We start from the raw sequence: 18900 nt of genomic DNA, 5'->3' as shown, positions 1-18900 counted from the left end.
CTGTCCGTTCTAATGGCCCGACGAGGTCCATTCCAATTCTTTCGAAGGGGACCTCGATCAAAGGAAGGGGGCGCAAAGGCGCTTTTGGGGTGGCCGGTGGGTTTACCAACTGACATTCACGGCACGCCGCACACCACCTGCGGACGTCACCGCCAATGCCCGGCCAATAGAAACGGGCTATTAGACGGAGAAGTGTCTTTCTTTCCCCGAGGTGACCGGCCATAGGATTATAGTGAGCCGCCTGGAAAACCATTTCCCGGCGGCTCCGTGGAATCAATAATTGTGTCACTTCCTCCTTTGTTTTAGCGTCCTGCGTCACTCTGTACAACCGATCTTTAATAAGCGAAAAATATGGGTATGCAATGGCGATGCCCGGCCGGAGCTGTTGACCATCAGTTACTCTCACTTGGCCAAGAGCATGTTTAAGGGTTTCGTCCCGCGACTGCTCTAGAGGGAAGTCCCCCTCAGGGAATTCCCTGAGAGGAGGGGCGGCCACCTCGGCCCTTCCCTTGTCATTCCGAGCAGCCGAGGACAGCCCCGGCTCTGCCTCCCCTGCCAAAGCATCGCACACCTCTTTATGCAGGACCCATCCGCACAAATACCCTCTAAAATATCTTTGAAATTCGGCCAATCAGTACCCAAGATTAGCGGATGGGTGAGGCGGGAACTAACCGCTGCCTCCACACTATGGTTTTTTCCCCTGAATTTAATCGCCAAAGTCACCATGGGATACTTGTGAACATCCCCATGCACACACCTCACCCTCACCAGTTTAGCTAATCCCAAAGCCCCGGGTTGAACCAAGCGTTGGTGGATGGTGGTCTGGTTACAGCCGGTATCCAACAATGCTTGGTATGTACCCCCTGGATCCTTACCGGAATACGGTATGCTCCAGCCCGATCGGGGGCAGCCTGCGGGAAGTCGGAGACCCGCACCACCGTCCCTATTTCCATCAGCGGACACTGATCCCGGAAGTGGTCCGGGTCTCCGCACCTCCAGCAGACCAGCCCAGGCGCCACGGCCGCACCCGTGCTGGCGGGCGCCCCCACCTGAGGAGGAGAGCGGCTGAAGGACGGGGAAGGGGTAGGCGGGTTCTCCCACGGCCGGGAAGTTGGTCTCGTGAATCCTCCGCGCCTGCGGGGGGCAGGAACGGACCCTGGGGAGAGAGCAGAGCGAGAGGGCAGAGGGGAGGGGAGAAAAACAGGGGAAGACACAGGGGAAGGGAGAGAGAGAGAGAGGGCTCATCCGCCCTTGGAATCGCCGCCATGTGGTCCTCCGCGAGTCGTACAGCTTCCTCCAGCGACGCCGGGCGGTGGCACTGGACCCACTCCGCCGTTTTCCGGGGCAAGCGCTGGACAAACTGCTCCAGTACCACTTGATCGACGAGCTCCTCGACGTCGCGGTCCCCCGCAAGCAGCCACCTCCGGCAGGCATCACGGAGCCGCTGGGCGAATGCAAACGGGCGGTCGGATTTATCCAGTTTCATGGCCCGGAAGAGCTGGCAACTTTCTTCCAGGGTCCGAACAACCCGTTGCAGGATGGCTCTCCTCAAGTCGGTATAAGCCAGGAGGCTTGTTGCCGGAAGTTGTTGTGCCGCGAGTTGTGCTTCCCCGGACAAGAGAGGGACGAGGCGGGCTGCCCACTGGTCGCGTGGCCAACCCCAAATTTCCGCCGTGCGCTCAAAGAGGTCCAGGAACGCCTCTGGATCATCTGCCGGCCCCATCTTCTGTAGCGCGGGTGGGGGCAGTGTGGCGTGGGTGTCCGTGGTCGCGGCCGTGTCTGGGGCAGCCTCCTGGCTGAGGAGGCTCCGGATGGCAAGCCAGTCCTCTGCTTGAGCCCGCATGATCTCAAAGAACTGACGATCCTTGTCCTGTCGGAGCTCAAGCAGAGACTGTTGGTGGCCCTGATGGAGCGTAGCGAGGGACTGGAGGACTTCCGCCAGCTGGGAGGACTCTATGGGGCGACTCTGTTCCATAGCTTTGGACCACTGTTCCTGCAAATTCCCGGGTTTCGGCACCAGTGTAACAAGTTTCCAGTGAGGAAGGGACGGAAACAGCAACAGGGTTCAGGTAAGGTTGTTTTTAATTCTCACACACTAATTCACACACTAATATAACACAATAGCTTCTTGGCCTTCATGTCGGGCTCTCCCCTGGGCTCTGTTGCTGCTGCTTTTTATGCCGCTCTCCTCAAGCTACTGCAATTAGAGACAGGTGTTAGACATAATTTAGCTCAGGTGTGAGCGCCCTTACCGCTTTTCTCTCCTGGACGGGCGCTTGACCACGCCCCCGCTGCCACAAAAACATTTTCAAAACAAAGTTGAAAGCTGGGAATAATGCATCAGACATGCATGTGTAGCATCTCGGGTGTGTTGCATCATAAACATAAAATGTTTAGGTCACTGCGTCAAGTTAAATATAGTTTAATACTCAATCTTTAAACACATCTTGAGATCCCTTAGTTCGCATTTGTGCTCCTGCAAGTGTTTTGAACGCAAGTACGTAACGTATGTTTGTGTTGTTGCTGCTGAAGGTTTTTTTCTTCACTGAATAAAGCGTTGCTCATAGAGCTGAAATTTCACTTACTGCCCTCTGGATTAAACAGGTGGTACTACGAGCTTGCATTTCTCAGGACTCATTCTTATTATGGTCTGGGGGAAGTGCGATTAATTGTGTAAATTTTTTTAACAGGTTATGTTTTGTAAAATTAATCACACTGAATTAACACGTTAAATCGACAGCCCTATTAAAAAGTTATTATATTACAGTAACTAATTTCTCTGTAATTACATTACTCCCAACACAGTTCCTGACATGGCATCTAAAAAATGTGGCGCTCCTTAGCGAGACGCAGAAAAACAAGGAGATGTGGCAATCCGTCTAGCATTTATACGTAGAAAAAAATTGAAAAAACACAGCAGACATACACAAAAATTAGTTCGGTGTGAACAGACCCAAATTATATATATATATTTTTTGTAAGAGACATTTTGTTTATTTATTAATAAAAAAAAACAATTAATGAAAGTGGTGCCAAGTTTTTTGTGTCAAGTTTTCACTTTTTGCATAGTAAGATTGTTTAAACTTAAACTTTTATCATTTTGTAAGATTATTATTATTTATTATAATTAGTTTATTATTATAATTATTATAATTTTTTGCAGAAACTAGTGTCCTGATTTAAGTGTTTAATGTTTGTGGAACGGAGGGGTGCGGGGCCGGGCTAGAATGTCACACGCCCGGTCCCCAATCGGCCTGATGGGGCGCGCGAGGGATAAAGGCGTCCGGTGAAGACGGTTCGAGAGAGAGAGAATTACGGGCATGTCCGTCATGTGTGTGTTTATGTTTTGGTTTAAGTTTTCATTAAATTATTATTTATATTAACAAGCCAGTTCTCACCTCCTCCTTGCCCATCTTAACCCCCGTTACAAAGTTTTAAAAGAATAAGAGGCTATCATGGTGTCATCTTGTCAGCTTTTGTCAATGTTGCCCCCGGCTGCCTGGGAAGGGACCATGAGAAAACTTTAATCAATAGTTCATGACTGCTTTACATGTTTATGGAAAGGCTTCCTGAATAAATGCGAACATTTTGAACATGGCTTGACCCCATTGTTTTCTAAAGTTTTTGACTGTGCCGGGCCTTTCGTGTTAATATTTTCATCAGTTTGTTGGGTATTTCATCATTGTAATGTCTGAAAAATGCCTAATGCATCTTAAGGGAAATATTAAGGAGCTTCTCAATTTGTCATATCAAAGCTGCAGACAGTGCACTCACTCCCCTGTGCAAATAATTTCCTTCACCCTGTTCAATGCATCAACCCATAAAGGCCTTTTCATGTGGTTAATCTCATCTCCCTGTTGTCAATGTGTTCCTTACGTGCCTGTTACCACTGTAGATTCCTATATAGCAGACTAAACAATCAGAGAAGGGCACACATTGAAGTAATTTGACCAGACAAATGATGCAATGGCAAAGTGATTAACTTTCAGCCTTACTACAGAAGAGGAAAAATATCTGAGGAAGGGCCAGGAGCATGTGGAATATGAAGATCTGAATCTAGCCGACATTATCAGATTTCTCAATATATTTTATTTGATTATTGGTTTGTTTAAAAATTGTATTTTGCACAAATAAGGCACAAAAGTAACAACTTCTGCATTGCATGGTATACAATGGACCAAACCCATTAATGCATTGTTACCGGTTTATTTGTTTGTAGAGCAATTCTAGAGGTATGTAAGAAATATTGCTTATGGATTCCTAACTAGCAGAGTAGAAAGGTATAATATGCAATGCTGCTGGAGTGGAGGTCACATCCAGACTATGGGAGAGTATCAGATTCCATCCCAAACCCTACAGCAGCAGATGTCAGCACCTCTGCCAGGAAGAATCTCTCTCTCTCTCTCTCTCTCTCTCTCTCTCTCTCTCTCTCTCTGTGTATTATGGGGAGGGGTTTCAGTAGATTGGGATTTTGTCTTGTGTGAGACAGTACTGTGTTTTATGCTTTCATGGTGGTCCTGTAAAGTCACTTTGATATAATTTGTATAAACAGTGAACTTACAAACAAGGCAGATATTTTTGGACTGGAGGAAGAGAGTTCATTGTGGTCATTGACTGTCGAGCCAGCAAACACTGAGTTGGCATTCGAGAGGAACGTACACAAGAACATAGTCTTTGTTTGTTTGCAATGAGGTCATAGAGGAAACTAAAAGTGAAACTTTGTGTCACCTTCTATCCTGTGAAACATCCATTATACAGGATATGCATGTTGCCCAAGAGAGGAAATTCCTCATTGACATAGCAATGATTTTCTGCCACTTCCGTGTGATGTTTGTCACTTTTTCAATATTTTCGTTTTTTTAGCTTGCACTTGTGATTTTGAATTGCAACTATGTCATAATGACAGGTTACTAATGGTTTCCATGAAAAGACCCTACAGATTTTATCTTGGCCTGTTATGTACAGTAACTATTTACACCTTACTTAAAATGTCATACTGTTCAATTTCCACATAATTTGTCAGATGAGTGAATCATTTTCTGGTCATTTGCTTTTAGTTTTAGTAATTTTCCTATGTGAAACCTTTTAATGACAGCTGAAGTCATGTTTATTCATTTTGGTCCATTCCAATAGACATATAAAAAGAAAATTATAGCTAAAAGTATTTCTTGGGAAGCTGCAATTACAACCCAAGGGTTTATTTTCACTCCATACTTCTCTAGAGAGATGAGATTTATTTGATTTTTTCTTTTTGTTGATTTTTTTAAATGCAAAATTCTTTCTGCCTGGAAATACTTCTGTGACAATCTTATGTCATTCACTTTCTTAGATGTCATTTCTCATTGCCTTGGTAATATCTATTGGCTATATTTGATAAATAATCCCTGATTACAGTTGTTCTGCATCCATGTCTCATGATAATCCACCGGACCTGTGGAAAGAATGTCAATCATCCAGCATCTTTGAGAAAGCAAAGTGGTTTAACCTGTGACTTCTTTTTTTATTTTAAATGAGGAATGTGTCAGCGCAGGGGTGTGTGGAGACTGATTGCAAAGTTGTGTCTGCATGCCAGCCATAATACCACATTCGATTTGCTAGAACGTACTGACATATTTTTGGACCAGTGCTGTGTTGTCCATCAGCTAGGTGGCTCTTAGCCAAACACTGAACGTTTTCTGAAAACAAGACCCCCTTTGTTCTTAGCCATTTATTGTCAGGGTTTACTTCAACCGGTATTAATCAGTGATTTAGTTTATGTGAACGGATTATTAATACGTTATGCTTCACTACAATGAAAAGCAGAAACCAAGGCAGCTATTGTCCTGACAAAGCTGATGAAGGAGGTATAGAATTGCTTATAATTCACATGAACAATGACTGAGGTCTTTGGACCTCTACGAAATGCCAGAGTGCCCTATGGAAATTTGTGAATGTCTGTGTTTTCATTCTCGCTTAATCAAAACACCATTCACCAAGGATCCTTGAAGAGTATCTGCATGAGAGAGAAATGTGTCTGAGCTTTGCTTTTTGTTCACAGCTCAGTGTTTGTGTTATCTTTTGAAGATGTAATGTGGTGACTGACTTCACTTACAGAGAATAAAAGTGTATTTTGTCTTGGTTTGGGGCTGTGCCTAACCCACCGCTACATTCCACAAAGGGCAGTTAAGATCCTTCTCCTTCTACAATATTTCCCAATGGACCTAAAAATATTCACACATCCGTACTCACACATTTTTTAAACACAAATAGTCATTCACATTAAAGCAATGGCATGTATTCTCACTTTGTCTCTGTTGGCTTGGACACTTTTTTCCCTTTGTTAGTGTTATGCTCCTGTTCTACACGCTCCGAGGGAGTGTTCGCTGTCCTTTTCTGCATATTGAGCACGCTGTTTTGTGGTCCGTTCTGCATAACGTGGCGGCTCATTTTAGCTGATCGCGGCCCATTCTGCAGCCAAACCCACCGGCCCGCTCCACCGGGAAAATGCCCGGTATGCCAGATTACCAGTCCAGCCCTGGTCAGGAGAGTGAGGTTTATACACATTGCACAGCGATCTATCAGCTGGCCACCGTTACATTCAACCCCAAGCAAAACTTCACTCCCATCCGGGTCACGGAACCATTGATACGCTCCTGTTCTACCCGCTCCATACGGGACTCGAACTGGCATCTTCTGCATGGGAGGCAGGTGCGCTAACAAGGAGGCTAAAGGCTACAGCTTCTAGCATCAGTCGCTAGTGCACCTCTTGAGGTAAGGAGAGTGAGGATTATACACATTGCACAGCTATTTATCAGCTGACCACCATTACACTAGTTATTTAGTCCACAGCTTGGTTTCAGCTATAACAAAATTGCACTATTCATTCAGCTAGGAACACGTTGAGGGAGAGAGATTGTTGTCACATTTTTATCAGGGCAGGTGGTTTTAAATGCCCTCATTTTATGCCATTTTGTGAGGGTTTTACTTTTTAAAATGGCTCTAAACCCTAAAACTGACTGTTTAATGCAGGGTGACTTGGGAACATGTCCCGCCATGTTCACCTGAAACCTACACCACTGGTTTAATGAGGTTACATTGGTACAACTAGTCCCATAAACAGTGACAACATGCCCCACTATTGGGTCAACATGTGTTCTGTATTTTTTCCCTCTTGGGCAATAATGATGAAAATGTTCAATACGATTTTAAGGTATGCAACTATACTGATAAATGTCACTATAACATAATATAATATCATATTACAATAACTCACAAAATGTAATATGTTTTAATATTTAAAAATGTACACCTAAAATACATTAAGGCTTAATGACTAAGATTTGTTGTGTAATTTTGCGTTGCCCTCTCTCTCTCTCTCTCTCTCTCTCTCTCTCTCTCTCTCTCCTATACTGTATCCAACATCATATGGGTACAATACTGAATATTGCATGTGATAATTTCAAGAGTGCATTGCTTGTGCTGAAATGGCAGAGCAGGTCTAATGGCCTTGCATTATGTTCCAGTGAGGATGCTTGGGAAACTGAATGATGAATTCTGTCCCTGTGCAGCTTGCTACTGCGCATGTTACATGACAGGTGCACACACAAGGCTCCATCTTGGCAGCTCTTTACCATTGCAATAGAACAGCGTCAGTATATATTCTGTTCAGATAAATAATAACAATAAAAAAAGATAGGATACAAAAGACTCTCTGTTGTAATGTACAGTAATCCGGCAGGCGTTATTCACGCGCACTGAGAGAACGACGACCAGAATGCGTTACAGACACCGACTGGTCATGAAGACTGTTTAACGACCTCTTGCACTATCAGCGCTACTGGATCGGATCTGTGGAAAAACAACAGCTACCATATTGAAATGGTAAGAAATATTTTAATCGAACAGAAATTATTTAAATGTGTATGATGAACGGGGGAGATGCAAAGCACACGTATGTTGTTATTCTGTATAGTATTTCCCCCGATTGTCATCCCAACCCCCCTCGTCGTCATGGAGGATGCTGTTGATGTATGTTCGCCCTCTCCTCCATCTGCTATATTGCCCTGGTTTATTTTTTTTTTCTGTCTTGCCTGACTGCAACTTCTTCAACTTGATGCTCAAAACATCCACAGGTCGTTGTTATGCCGTTATGTATTTGCATTAACACATCCAAATATAAGCATGCACGTGTATATGAGATTAGAGTGATAAGGTTAGCAAATATGGGTGTGATCTCTCAGGATAAAATTATATCATATATAGCTATTATGGGAATGATCTCTCAGGTTAAAATGATATAATAGGCTATGTGCCTTAATATTGTTAATATTTTATTATTGAATCCAGCACTTGCAAGTTGTTTGTTATCCATCTGTTTTATGCATAATATGCAAGCAGGAACATGCAACTAAAATATTAATACATTGCCTGGCCGCATATACAGATGCATAGACTCGCATTGCACATTTGAAGTGTAATTTAGCCTTGACTGACTATCACTTTTGTTGTTTGTTTACATATTTATTTTGACTATGTCCTTGCATATTGTGTGAAGCAGCCTAAATTATTGCCTTGAACATATTTTCCATCCCAGTAACCTCTAATTCTTCTCTTCTGGAGGTTTATCCTTAGGTTAATTTACATCTATCTGTTATAGGTCAGAGATCATTATATGATAAATGGGCATCACTTGTCAATTTACATCTATCTGTTATAGGTCAGAGATCATTATATGATAAATGGGCATCACTTGTGTGCACTGTAAGTGGAACAGAGTGAGCATGTGTAGCCCTGCATGAATAAAGCAGTCAGACTAACTAAAGACAAGAACAGGAGGAGTGTTTAAATTGAATAAGGGTCAAGTTTATTTACAGTACATTCAGTCTGTTCTGGAAATTAAGTACAACCATCTTATTTTTTCCGAAAATCATCTTCTATTTCACTACAAAAACATAATCCATTTTCTAAATGGTTGTACTTTATATTTAGTCCTGGGGTCAGTGTATGTGTGTGTTTTCAAAGAAGAACATTAAACATTAAATTGCCATGACCACTGAATCAGGGAAAAAGAGAGGGAACGAGAGAGAGAAAGAGCTTTAGAGATAAAGAGGGATGGTAAAGAGAAGCACTAGCATCTGGTGATAATAATAATGATGGAAAAAGTGAGAGATTGCAGGAGTGCATGAATGCTGGCCTGTTTCAGTTAAGATGATGATCAGTGCACTGGCCAAGAATCAGGCCTCCAGAGGTGGAGGGTGGAAGAGTCTAGACAGGGGAGTTCTCTGGCAGCGTTCCTCAAGGGGAATTCCTCATGCTGATCTTTCCAAGTGCTTCCTCTCCTCTACATCTTGGACACTCATCGATGCCTGTGTTGAACAGAATGTACATGTGTACATTGTTGAGTACGCTGAAGTTTGGCATGTTTCAATCTTGTGGTATTGCCTTCCTTATTTAGATTTTTTCTTGTACAAATGAAAAAGAAAATTAAGCAATTAAAAAAGAATTGCTTACCAACCTGTGCAAAGTAGGCTTGGAATTGATGCCTTTTTCATGCATCGATAATCAGAAGATTTTCCCAATTATTATCGATATATCAGGATTTTGTTTCAGATATAAATAGGGCTGCTCATTGCAAAATAATTGTGCAAAAGGCTATTTGAGAAGATTAAGAGCGTTGTAGCGCTAAACATTATTGGGGGCTTTTATTATGAAATGGCGACGCGCTCACGAGCTCAGAATAAAACAATTCCTCACAGAGCAAAGCATATCACCTCAGATGGCAGTTATCCCATCTAAAGGCGCTGGAAAAGACGAATAAAATTGGTTATCAGCCTCGGATCAAGTGTATATTGTGCTTCTGTGCGTCTTATAAGAGTGAGTACTGTTTGCTGTTTCTACAGTGTTCTTAGATAATTCATGTTGATAAATAATAACAGTAAAACGATTTAAGATATAATTGTGAGTCACATAAGTAAATAATGCTTGTAAATATGACATTATATCTTGTGTTCATTCATTATTATGTTCATGTATGAGGGGAGGAGTCAATAGTTTGTATATTAATGCTATGGTAATGTGGTATATGTAAGAGTTTTAACTTAGTAAAGTGTAACTGTTATTATAGTGCTGCTCTTGGTCTGTTACAGGGAAACCACACATCAATATACCAGCACAATTCGTATGTTACACTCCCATCAGATCAAGGCTTGGCACCCACTTATATAAGCAGTGACATTACTCCATTTCTTCGACCACATGTGCCTCTTGTGCTCACATCTCCATGATTGCTTGTTGGTTTGACACTATTCCAAGGACTCACGCCAACTATAATTTCCTCTGAGCTCTTTAAACACCCTGGATTTCGCTAAAGGAGGCCCGAATGACTCACTGTCACCCATAACGCCCTAAAGCCCATTGCAGTCCATATGCCGCTGCCTCGGTCCCTGGAAGTTATTGATTAAAGTGTATGTTAGTGGTTGGCTCCCCCCTCTGATGTTCATCTTTACATACTTGCAATAATAAACTAGTTCAAGTTGATTACTTGCATCTCTGTCGTGTTCTGACCGACACACCTGGTACACTGCTAACACACCTGAAACCAGCCCATATCATCTTATAAGGTAGCCTTCGCTACAATAATCTTTGTCTCTTCAGACATATTTCTCAACACAACTTTAATAAAGTGTGAGCAGCAGGGTAAATTAAAGGGGGTTACACGTTGGCACGTTCTAAAATTAAAAACAATAATTTATTTTCTAAAAAAGGTACGCATATACCGCCAATGCTCAGTCAAAATTCTGAAGAGCCACGGAGCTCATCTTGCATAGTTTTCCATTCAATTTTACACTAATCATTATCTATGGACAAAGATTATTTACTCTTGCCATCACTGGATGATATATTGCTTATATTTTTCTTTCATATAGCCTACACAATATATTTTCAGTTACAAGTATCATGGGCGCCTGCAGGATTTCATGTGGGTGTACGTGCAGAAATCTGCCTAATACAAACTTAAATGTAGGGGCACAATGCTCACCTGGGATATTTTTTTGTTGTTGTTGCAAAAATAACACCAAAGCATTCAATTCTGGTGACTTTGAGAGAAGCATTTTGTTTTCTCTCTATTGGCTAAGCATTTCTTCCAGTATACGTTCAGAACAAACAAGTTCTCTCGCTAAAAAAGCTAAATCCACCACAATGAATAGAGCAGAATGCAGTGAAATTTCCACAGTCTCCAGCACTGTTTGTTCTCTCTGTTCATAAATATCCCAGTACTTTTTTACTGTGTGAGAAACCGCTCCAAATGATTCTGTGAGAGAGCGCTCTGAATTAATTTTACTGAATCACGAATCGCTTCAGACAGTTTTGCAAGCCCATTTGGCCAATTCACTAAAATGAACCAACTCAAAATAATTATTCATTCGAAAATTGGGCATGGCTAGTTCTTTTAAACAGTCTAGGATACATACTGGATACACCTCATGATTGGTAAAATATCCTGAAAGTAAATGTGTCTCAGGTCAGATGGAGCGCTCATGGTACGCACAGTGCGTATGGCCGTACAGATGCAGGTGGCATGACAAGTATGTCGTTTTGTGGTTTGACAGGTTGAATGAAAGACCTACATCTACATACAGAGAAATTGCATATAAACATCGCCATTTCTAATTATTCAGTTTGTGCAGTTAAACCACTACATGATAGTTGTTGTTACCCTCAGGTAAACGATTTAGAATGCCGAAATGCAGGTTAAAGAGGTATAAAAACTCATTCATGCCAACAGTAACAAATGACTGCTACCTACTTGTACACTTTTTATTCCCACTGTGTGTTTTCACGGTACAGTGTAATAAGGCATGTTTGTATTGTCTATACTCAGTGTATATTTTATGTGGTTTGTTGTAAGTGTGTGTCGCAGTGACTGGAGCCCAAGACAAATTTCCCCCCCAGGGGACATTAAAGTATATTTTATCTTTATCTTTATCTTTAGTTCACTATCCTCATCATGCAAATTCATCAATGTCACTTTGGTTATTCTTGAAGAATCACCAAAACTTTAGTTGCTTTGGACTCCCATCTTCTGTGCCGCTTCCACTCGTCCTGTGTGTGTGATTGTGACCACGACCGGCTTCTCTTTTGGACTCCAAGACTATTACGCCAGACTATTAAACAGATGGTCAACTGAGTGAATGGGAAGCATGCAAATTGGGCTTGTCGGCAAATTTTTATATATATTGATACTTCAAAAATATATTGATAAAATTACGTGCCGATCAGTAATTGATATGTCAGTATTTTAGGACATCCTTAGTGCAAAGTTATATCCAATATTTCAATGTATATTGTAAATTCAGTAATACCACTAACTTTTGCATGATATCCACACAAGAATGCCAAGAAGGGTCAATAGAATGTTCTATAGAAATGTCTCCACCTAGAACAGTGGTTTCACCACTAATAGGATGATTCAGACTGCTTTACAGCTATATAACTCACACTTTATACAGGATAGAATTAATATAAGCTTTTTTTCAAGCACATTTCTGCTTTATAACACTCCGGAATGCCTTGCCCCATAGACTTCCACTGTACAGTACTGGAAATGCATGTTTTGTTGTTTTACAAACTGAGGCAGGGATTTAAATTTCACGCGGGTATTGTGCAGTTTTAATCATTCTAGCATGTTCCACGTTCATAATGCTGGGAATTCCTGCACACTTTTATTCACTTTAACATGTAGCCGACAATTAGTGAGCCAATCAAATCAGTAATCTTGTCTTTTAATCAAACTGTAATTCCAGAATCTACGCAAGTAAATTGGCTCTGCTGCATCCCTCTTTCTCCCTCTCTTGTGCAACTGTTCATTAAATACTTGTTCAGTGTAAGTGCGCAGTGAGGAAGCACATATTTACAGAACATAAGATGTTACAGATGTATAAACCTTCATAAGCCTGTTAATTCAACATCCAAATGGCATTATACTGTGTCTTTGTAAGAAAGCTATGCAATAAAACTATCTCTCCCGTTTATAATCAACTATATCGCAGGTGCAATGTTGGCGCAAACCAGTTTTGCATCGTGCCATTTGTGACATTGTGGCGCTCCTTCATATTAAAGCACCTTTGACAAGAATGGTAGAAATAGCGACATATAAATACATATATATAAGTATATAAAAAATATTAGAACTGTCAGAATTAACGTGTTAATGCATGCGATTAATTAAAAAAGTTTAACAGGTACATTTTTCTTTAATAGCTATTAACGCATTTATTGCTAATACAACATACACCTTTGCGATGTGTCTGCCTGTAGTCATTACACTGATTTATAGCACACAAAATTGTAAACGCTTTCTCAGTCCAGTCAGTTTATTAACATCACGTGCATTCTGTGTGTGTGTGTGTGTGTGTGTGTGTGTGTGTGTGTGTGTGTGTATTAATGACAAAGATTAGAGCACTTTATTCAGCACATGAAGAGGATATATTTCTATAATTAAATCATAGCCTATAGTGGTAAAAAACAACCACAAAAATGACTAAATTTAAATAGATGTGTGAAATAAAAAAAATGTGGCAGAAATGTATTACTTCCGTGTAGTAAAATGTAATAATATTAATAATAATAATCAAATTATTACATTAGTGATAAAACTCTTGCTTGTGAGGTATTGTTTAAATATACTTTTATTAAAACTGTGATGCTTGACTTTGACCAAGAAGAGAAAAAAAATCCTGCAAGCTAAACATATGGGACGTTACACTCTCTCTCTCACACACACACACACACACACACACACACACACACACATACACTCACTCACTCACTCACTCACTCACTCACTCACAAAACAGTGCCTCCCTGATAAAATTATGGAGAAAGGACATCTTAATACTATTTGATGTACAAAACAAGCTCAGATGGGACTTGTGAAAGAAAGGAACCCACCTAAGGTGCATTTAAATTAACATAGAAGCAGTCTTAACTAGCACCAAAATGCAGAATGAGATGTTTTTGTCTGCAAGTGCTCTTCGTGTGGATTTCAAAGAGCCGCAGGTGTTGACGCCTTGACGTGAATCATGAATGTGTCTTTACTCGGCTTTGCTGTAGGAAAACTGATAGCCACAGTATACCGGTAGATTGTGGAGGATTTTAGTTTAAGAGATTTAATACACATTGCAATGAAAATGCAACCTATGTGGGGACAACTTCTTACAATTAGTCAACCTCCCAGTTAAACTTTTGTTACTTGAATTGGTGCTGTTTTAGTTCTTTTCTATCGTTGTACTATGGTGGGATTTGTTTGAAAAATTTTATATGTTGTTTAGTTTTCTTTCCTGAGATGGAAAAAAAGCATACATATTGTGCCAAATTTAAGCACACAATAATAATATAAGAATATTAATGCTATAATATGAATAAAATACATAATATGAATATAAATGAATATTCAGTGCATCCGGAAAGTATTCACAGCGCTTCACTTTTTCCACATTTTGTTATTTTACAGCCTTATTCCAAAATTGATTCAATTAATTATTTTCCTCAAAATTCTACAAACAATACCGCATAATGACAATGTGAAAGTAATTTGTTTGAAATCTTTGCAAATTTATTAAAAATCTAAAACATTACATGTACATAAGTATTCACAGCCTTTGCTCAATACTGTGTTGAAGCACCTTTGGCACCAATTACAGCCTCAATTCTTTTTGTGTATGATGCTACAAGCCTGGCATGCCTATTTTTGGGCAGTTTCTCCCATTCTTCTTTGCAGGACCTCTCAAGCTCCATCAGGTTGGATGGGAGCGTCGGTGCACAGCCATTTTCAGATCTCTCCAGAGATGTTCAATCAGGTTCAAGTCTGGGCTTTGGGTGGGCCACTCAAGGACATTCACAGAGTTGTCCCATATTCAATCCTTTGTTATCTTGGCTGTGTGCATAGGGTCATTGTCCTGTTGGAAGATGAACTTCTGTAGATTGCTGCATTCATCTTTCCCTCGATCCTGACTAGTCTTCCAGTTCCTGCGGCTGGAAAACATCCCCACAGCATGATGCTGCCACCACCGTGCTTCACTGTAGGGATGGTATTGACTAGGTGATGAGCGGTGCCTGGTTTCCTCCAGACATGACGCTTGCCATTCAGGCCAAAAAGTTCAATCTTTGTTTCATCAGACCAGAGAATTTTGTTTCTCATGGTCTGAGAGTCCATCAGGTGCCTTTTGGCAAACACCAGACGGGCTGTCATGTGCCTTTTACTGAACAGTGGCTTCCGTCTGGTCACTCTACCAAACAGGCCTGATTGGTGGAGTGCTGCAGACATTTACATTTATTAATTTGGCAGACGCGAATCATCTTAAGGAGACATTTGTATAAAAAGTGTCATACTACAAAGTTTCACTAGCATCAGACCGTTTTGGAAGGCGATGCTTTAGTTGAACCCAGCTGCATGGTGATGTTGTGTTAAACAGCAGGGTTGGCTGGAAAGACAAGGAGTTCGGTCTTGGCTGGGTTGAGTTGCAGGTGGTGTTCCTTCATCCAGGGATCCATGCAGAGATGGTTGTTCTTCTGGAAGGTTCTCCTTCTTTCTCCACAGAGAAACGCTGGAGTTCTGTCAGAGTGACCGTCGGGTTCTTGGTCACCTCCCTGACTAAGGCCCTTCTCCCCCAATCGCTAAGTTTGGCCGGGCGGCCAGCTCTAGGTTGAGTCCTGATGGTTCCAATCTTCTTCTATTTATGGATGATGGAGGCCACTGTGCTCATTGGGACCTTCAATGCTGCATACATTTTTCTGCACCTGAGCTAAATTTTGAGTGTCATGGCAAAGGCTGTGTTTGCTTATGTACATGTGATTTTCGTTTTTTATTTTTAATAAATTTGCAAAGATTTCAAACAAACTTCATTCACATTGTCATTATGGGATATTGTTTGTAGAATTCTGGGAAAATAATGAATTTAATCCATTTTGGAATAAGGCTGTAACATGTGGAAAAAGTGAAGCACTGTGAATAGTTTCCGGATGCACTGTATACTGTATATACAGGATTTGACTGAAGGCCAAAATGTAGGCTATACTTTAAAAATCATTCCAACGGAATAAAACAAGGTAAGAATTGAGATTTAGGTGATATATTTTAATATCCCCACATATGAGCTATGTAATGGGGGAATTCCCACCTATTTTCAGAAATGAATTTCAGGTCCTGTGATGGATAAAAATTATTGAGATGAATCAGAATTATTGGTTATCGTCAATGTACCAAAGGTAGAATTGACTCATTTTGAACTCCTTTCACTTTGGCTAATAATCAATGTCCTGCTAATCTGGTGCTAGTCTTCATCATATTATGGGTCCTGTGCCATAGAGTGCTATTACGTCAACTTAAAGTGACCCAGTTGTGATCAGTGAGTATTTATGCAGGTACACTTTTTTTTTAGTTGTGGAAGTTTTAAGGAAACAATGAGGTATTGTTCCGGAGTAACACATTTGTAGACCCCCCACAATGACACCCCTAGCCATTTTAAAGTGTCCATGGACATAACAGAGCTACATCTCCTGAGCCAACAAGTCATCAGTCTCCAAGACGGCCCAACCCAACCTGCCTAACTGTTTGTCCTCTGAGAGAGGACATTGTTATCAATTTAGAGGCTTGGAATGAACAAAGAACATTAGACCTAAATAATGCTTTCTAGCTGTGTTCATAAGCCACAATTTTACTTACTGTTGTAGCTGTTGTAAGGAAAGTTAATTATTTTGTATTTAGAATTATATTAAATACATTTTATTATTTAAAAATGTAGATGAACAACATAACTAAATCCTTGTAATAATGTTGAGATTGTGGGTAGTGGAGGAGTCATGTGACAACGAAACAGGTTCACACTCTGGCATGCCTTTTCAGGTCTCCTCTGCCATCACTATAATTAGAGACAGGTGGTAGAGTACTCACAACCCAGGTGACGAGCCTTACCGCTCTCCCTCTCCCGCAGACCGACACATGACCACACACCCCCATGCCACATACCCCACCACCGACTCCTGCCCACTCTCCCCCATTTATGGAAAGAAAGTCAGCCAAAACCCATCTGCGCCCCTGGTCTATGGACCATCTCGAATTTAATGGGATGAAGAGCCAGATACCAACGGGTGATTTATGCATTAGTATCCTTCATGCAGTAGAGCCATTGCACAGGAGCGTGATCGGAGCAGAGGGTGAAAGCCCACCACAGCAGGTAGTAGCGGAGGGTAAGAACAGGCCACTAAATGGTACCACTCTCGATGGTACTGTACTTTGTCTCCCTGAAGGAGAGCTTGCGATTAATAAACAGAACTGGCCATTCCTCCCCTCCCACCTCCTGTGAGAGCACCAACCCCAGCCCCCTGTCAGATGCATCAGTCTGCAAAATAAAGGGGAGAGCATGTAAAAGCAGCCCCCCACAAAGTACAGACTTTACCTGCCTGTTTGCACGACTCTGTCCACTGTACCGGATTGGGGGCCCCCTTTTTAGTAAGGTCAGTCAGCGGGCTGGTGACAAGCACTAAGCACAAACCTCTGTGTGGGACGCTCTTGCTCTGAGAGAGGGAAAACACAGGAAAACTTCTTGAGGTAACAGGGTTTTTATTCTTTTTACAGGGTACACAATAATGTCTTTCGTGGGAACACTGGGTTCCCTTGTCATTCTCTCTCTCCCCGAGGCTCTGTCGCTGCTGATTGATATGCCGCTCTCCCCATGCTTACTTAAATTAGACACAGGTGTTAGACATAATTTAGCTCAGGTGTAAGCGCCCTTACCGCTTTTCTCTCCCGGATGGGCGCTTGACCACGCCCCCGCTGCCACATTTCTGGAGAGGAAGTCAGCGGCAGCCATCTGCACCCCCGGTCTGTGGACCACCTTGAACTTAAAAGGCTGGAGGGCCAGATACCAACGGGTGATCTGGGTGTTAGTATCCTTCATGCGGTGAAGCCACTGGAGTGGGGCGTGATCCGAGCAGAGGGTGAAGGCCCGCCCCAGCAGGTAGTATCGGAGCATGAGGACCGCCCACTTGATGGCCAGACATTCCTTCTCTACGGTGCTGTACTTGGTCTCCCTCAAGGAGAGCTTCCGGCTGATGTACAGCACCGGGCGCTCCTCCCCCTCCACCACCTGCGAGAGTACGGCCCCCAGCCCTCTGTCTGAAGCGTCCGTCTGCAATACAAAAGGGAGAGAGAAGTCAGGTGCATGCAGAAGCGGCCCCCCACAAAGTGCAGCTTTAATCTGTATAAACGCCTGTTGGCACTGCTCTGACCATTGGACCGGATCTGGAGCCCCCTTTTTAGTGAGGTCAGTCAGCGGGCTGGTGACATCCGAATAATAAGGCACAAACCTCCTATAATAGCCAGCCAGCTCCAGGCCTCACCCCCTTTTTGGTCTTGGGTCTAGGGCAAGTCGCAATCGCCGCGGTTTTGTCAATTTGGGGACGCACCTGGCCATGACCCAAGTGGAACCCCAGATACCGTACCTCCACACGCATGTCAGCACTTCTTAGGATTTTCTGTGAGCCCCGCCCGCCGCAGCGATCTCAGGACGGCCCTCAGATGTTGCATGTGCCGCTGCCAGTCATTGCTATAAATGATGATATCATCTAAATAGGCAGCGGCATACGCGGTGTGAGGTCTGAGGATCCTATCCATGAGACGCTGAAATATGGCCGGTGCTCCAAACAACTCCAGGTAGGGAATGAGGTTTTGCCCCAAGTGAAGGAGTTCAAGTACCTCGGGGTCTTGTTCACGAGTGAGGGGACAATGGAGCGGGAGGTTGGCCGGAGAATCGGGGCAGCGGGGGCGGTATTGCACTCGCTCTATCGCACCGTTGTCACGAAAAGAGATCTGAGCCGAAAGGCAAAGCTCTCGATCTACCGGTCAGTTTTTGTTCCTACCCT

General features: G+C 42.4%; 1 protein-coding gene across 2 annotated transcripts in view; it reads left to right on the top strand.

Moving 5' to 3' along the window:
* The first annotated feature begins 7577 nt into the window (after positions 1–7577).
* Positions 7578–18900, top strand: part of LOC127659556 (glycine receptor subunit beta-like) — a 43448-nt gene continuing 32125 nt past the window's right edge. For both annotated transcript variants that reach the window (XM_052149424.1, XM_052149423.1), the window contains exon 1: positions 7578–7860. In XM_052149424.1, the coding sequence (XP_052005384.1) occupies positions 7858–7860 (3 nt within the window). In that variant the 5' untranslated portion in view covers positions 7578–7857. The remainder of the gene's footprint in view (positions 7861–18900) is intronic.

This window comes from Xyrauchen texanus, chromosome 19, assembly GCF_025860055.1.
Source record: "Xyrauchen texanus isolate HMW12.3.18 chromosome 19, RBS_HiC_50CHRs, whole genome shotgun sequence".
Taxonomy (NCBI): domain Eukaryota; kingdom Metazoa; phylum Chordata; class Actinopteri; order Cypriniformes; family Catostomidae; genus Xyrauchen; species Xyrauchen texanus.
The sequence above is the reverse complement of the archived record's forward strand: the minus strand, read 5'-3'. Positions and strand labels throughout refer to the sequence as shown.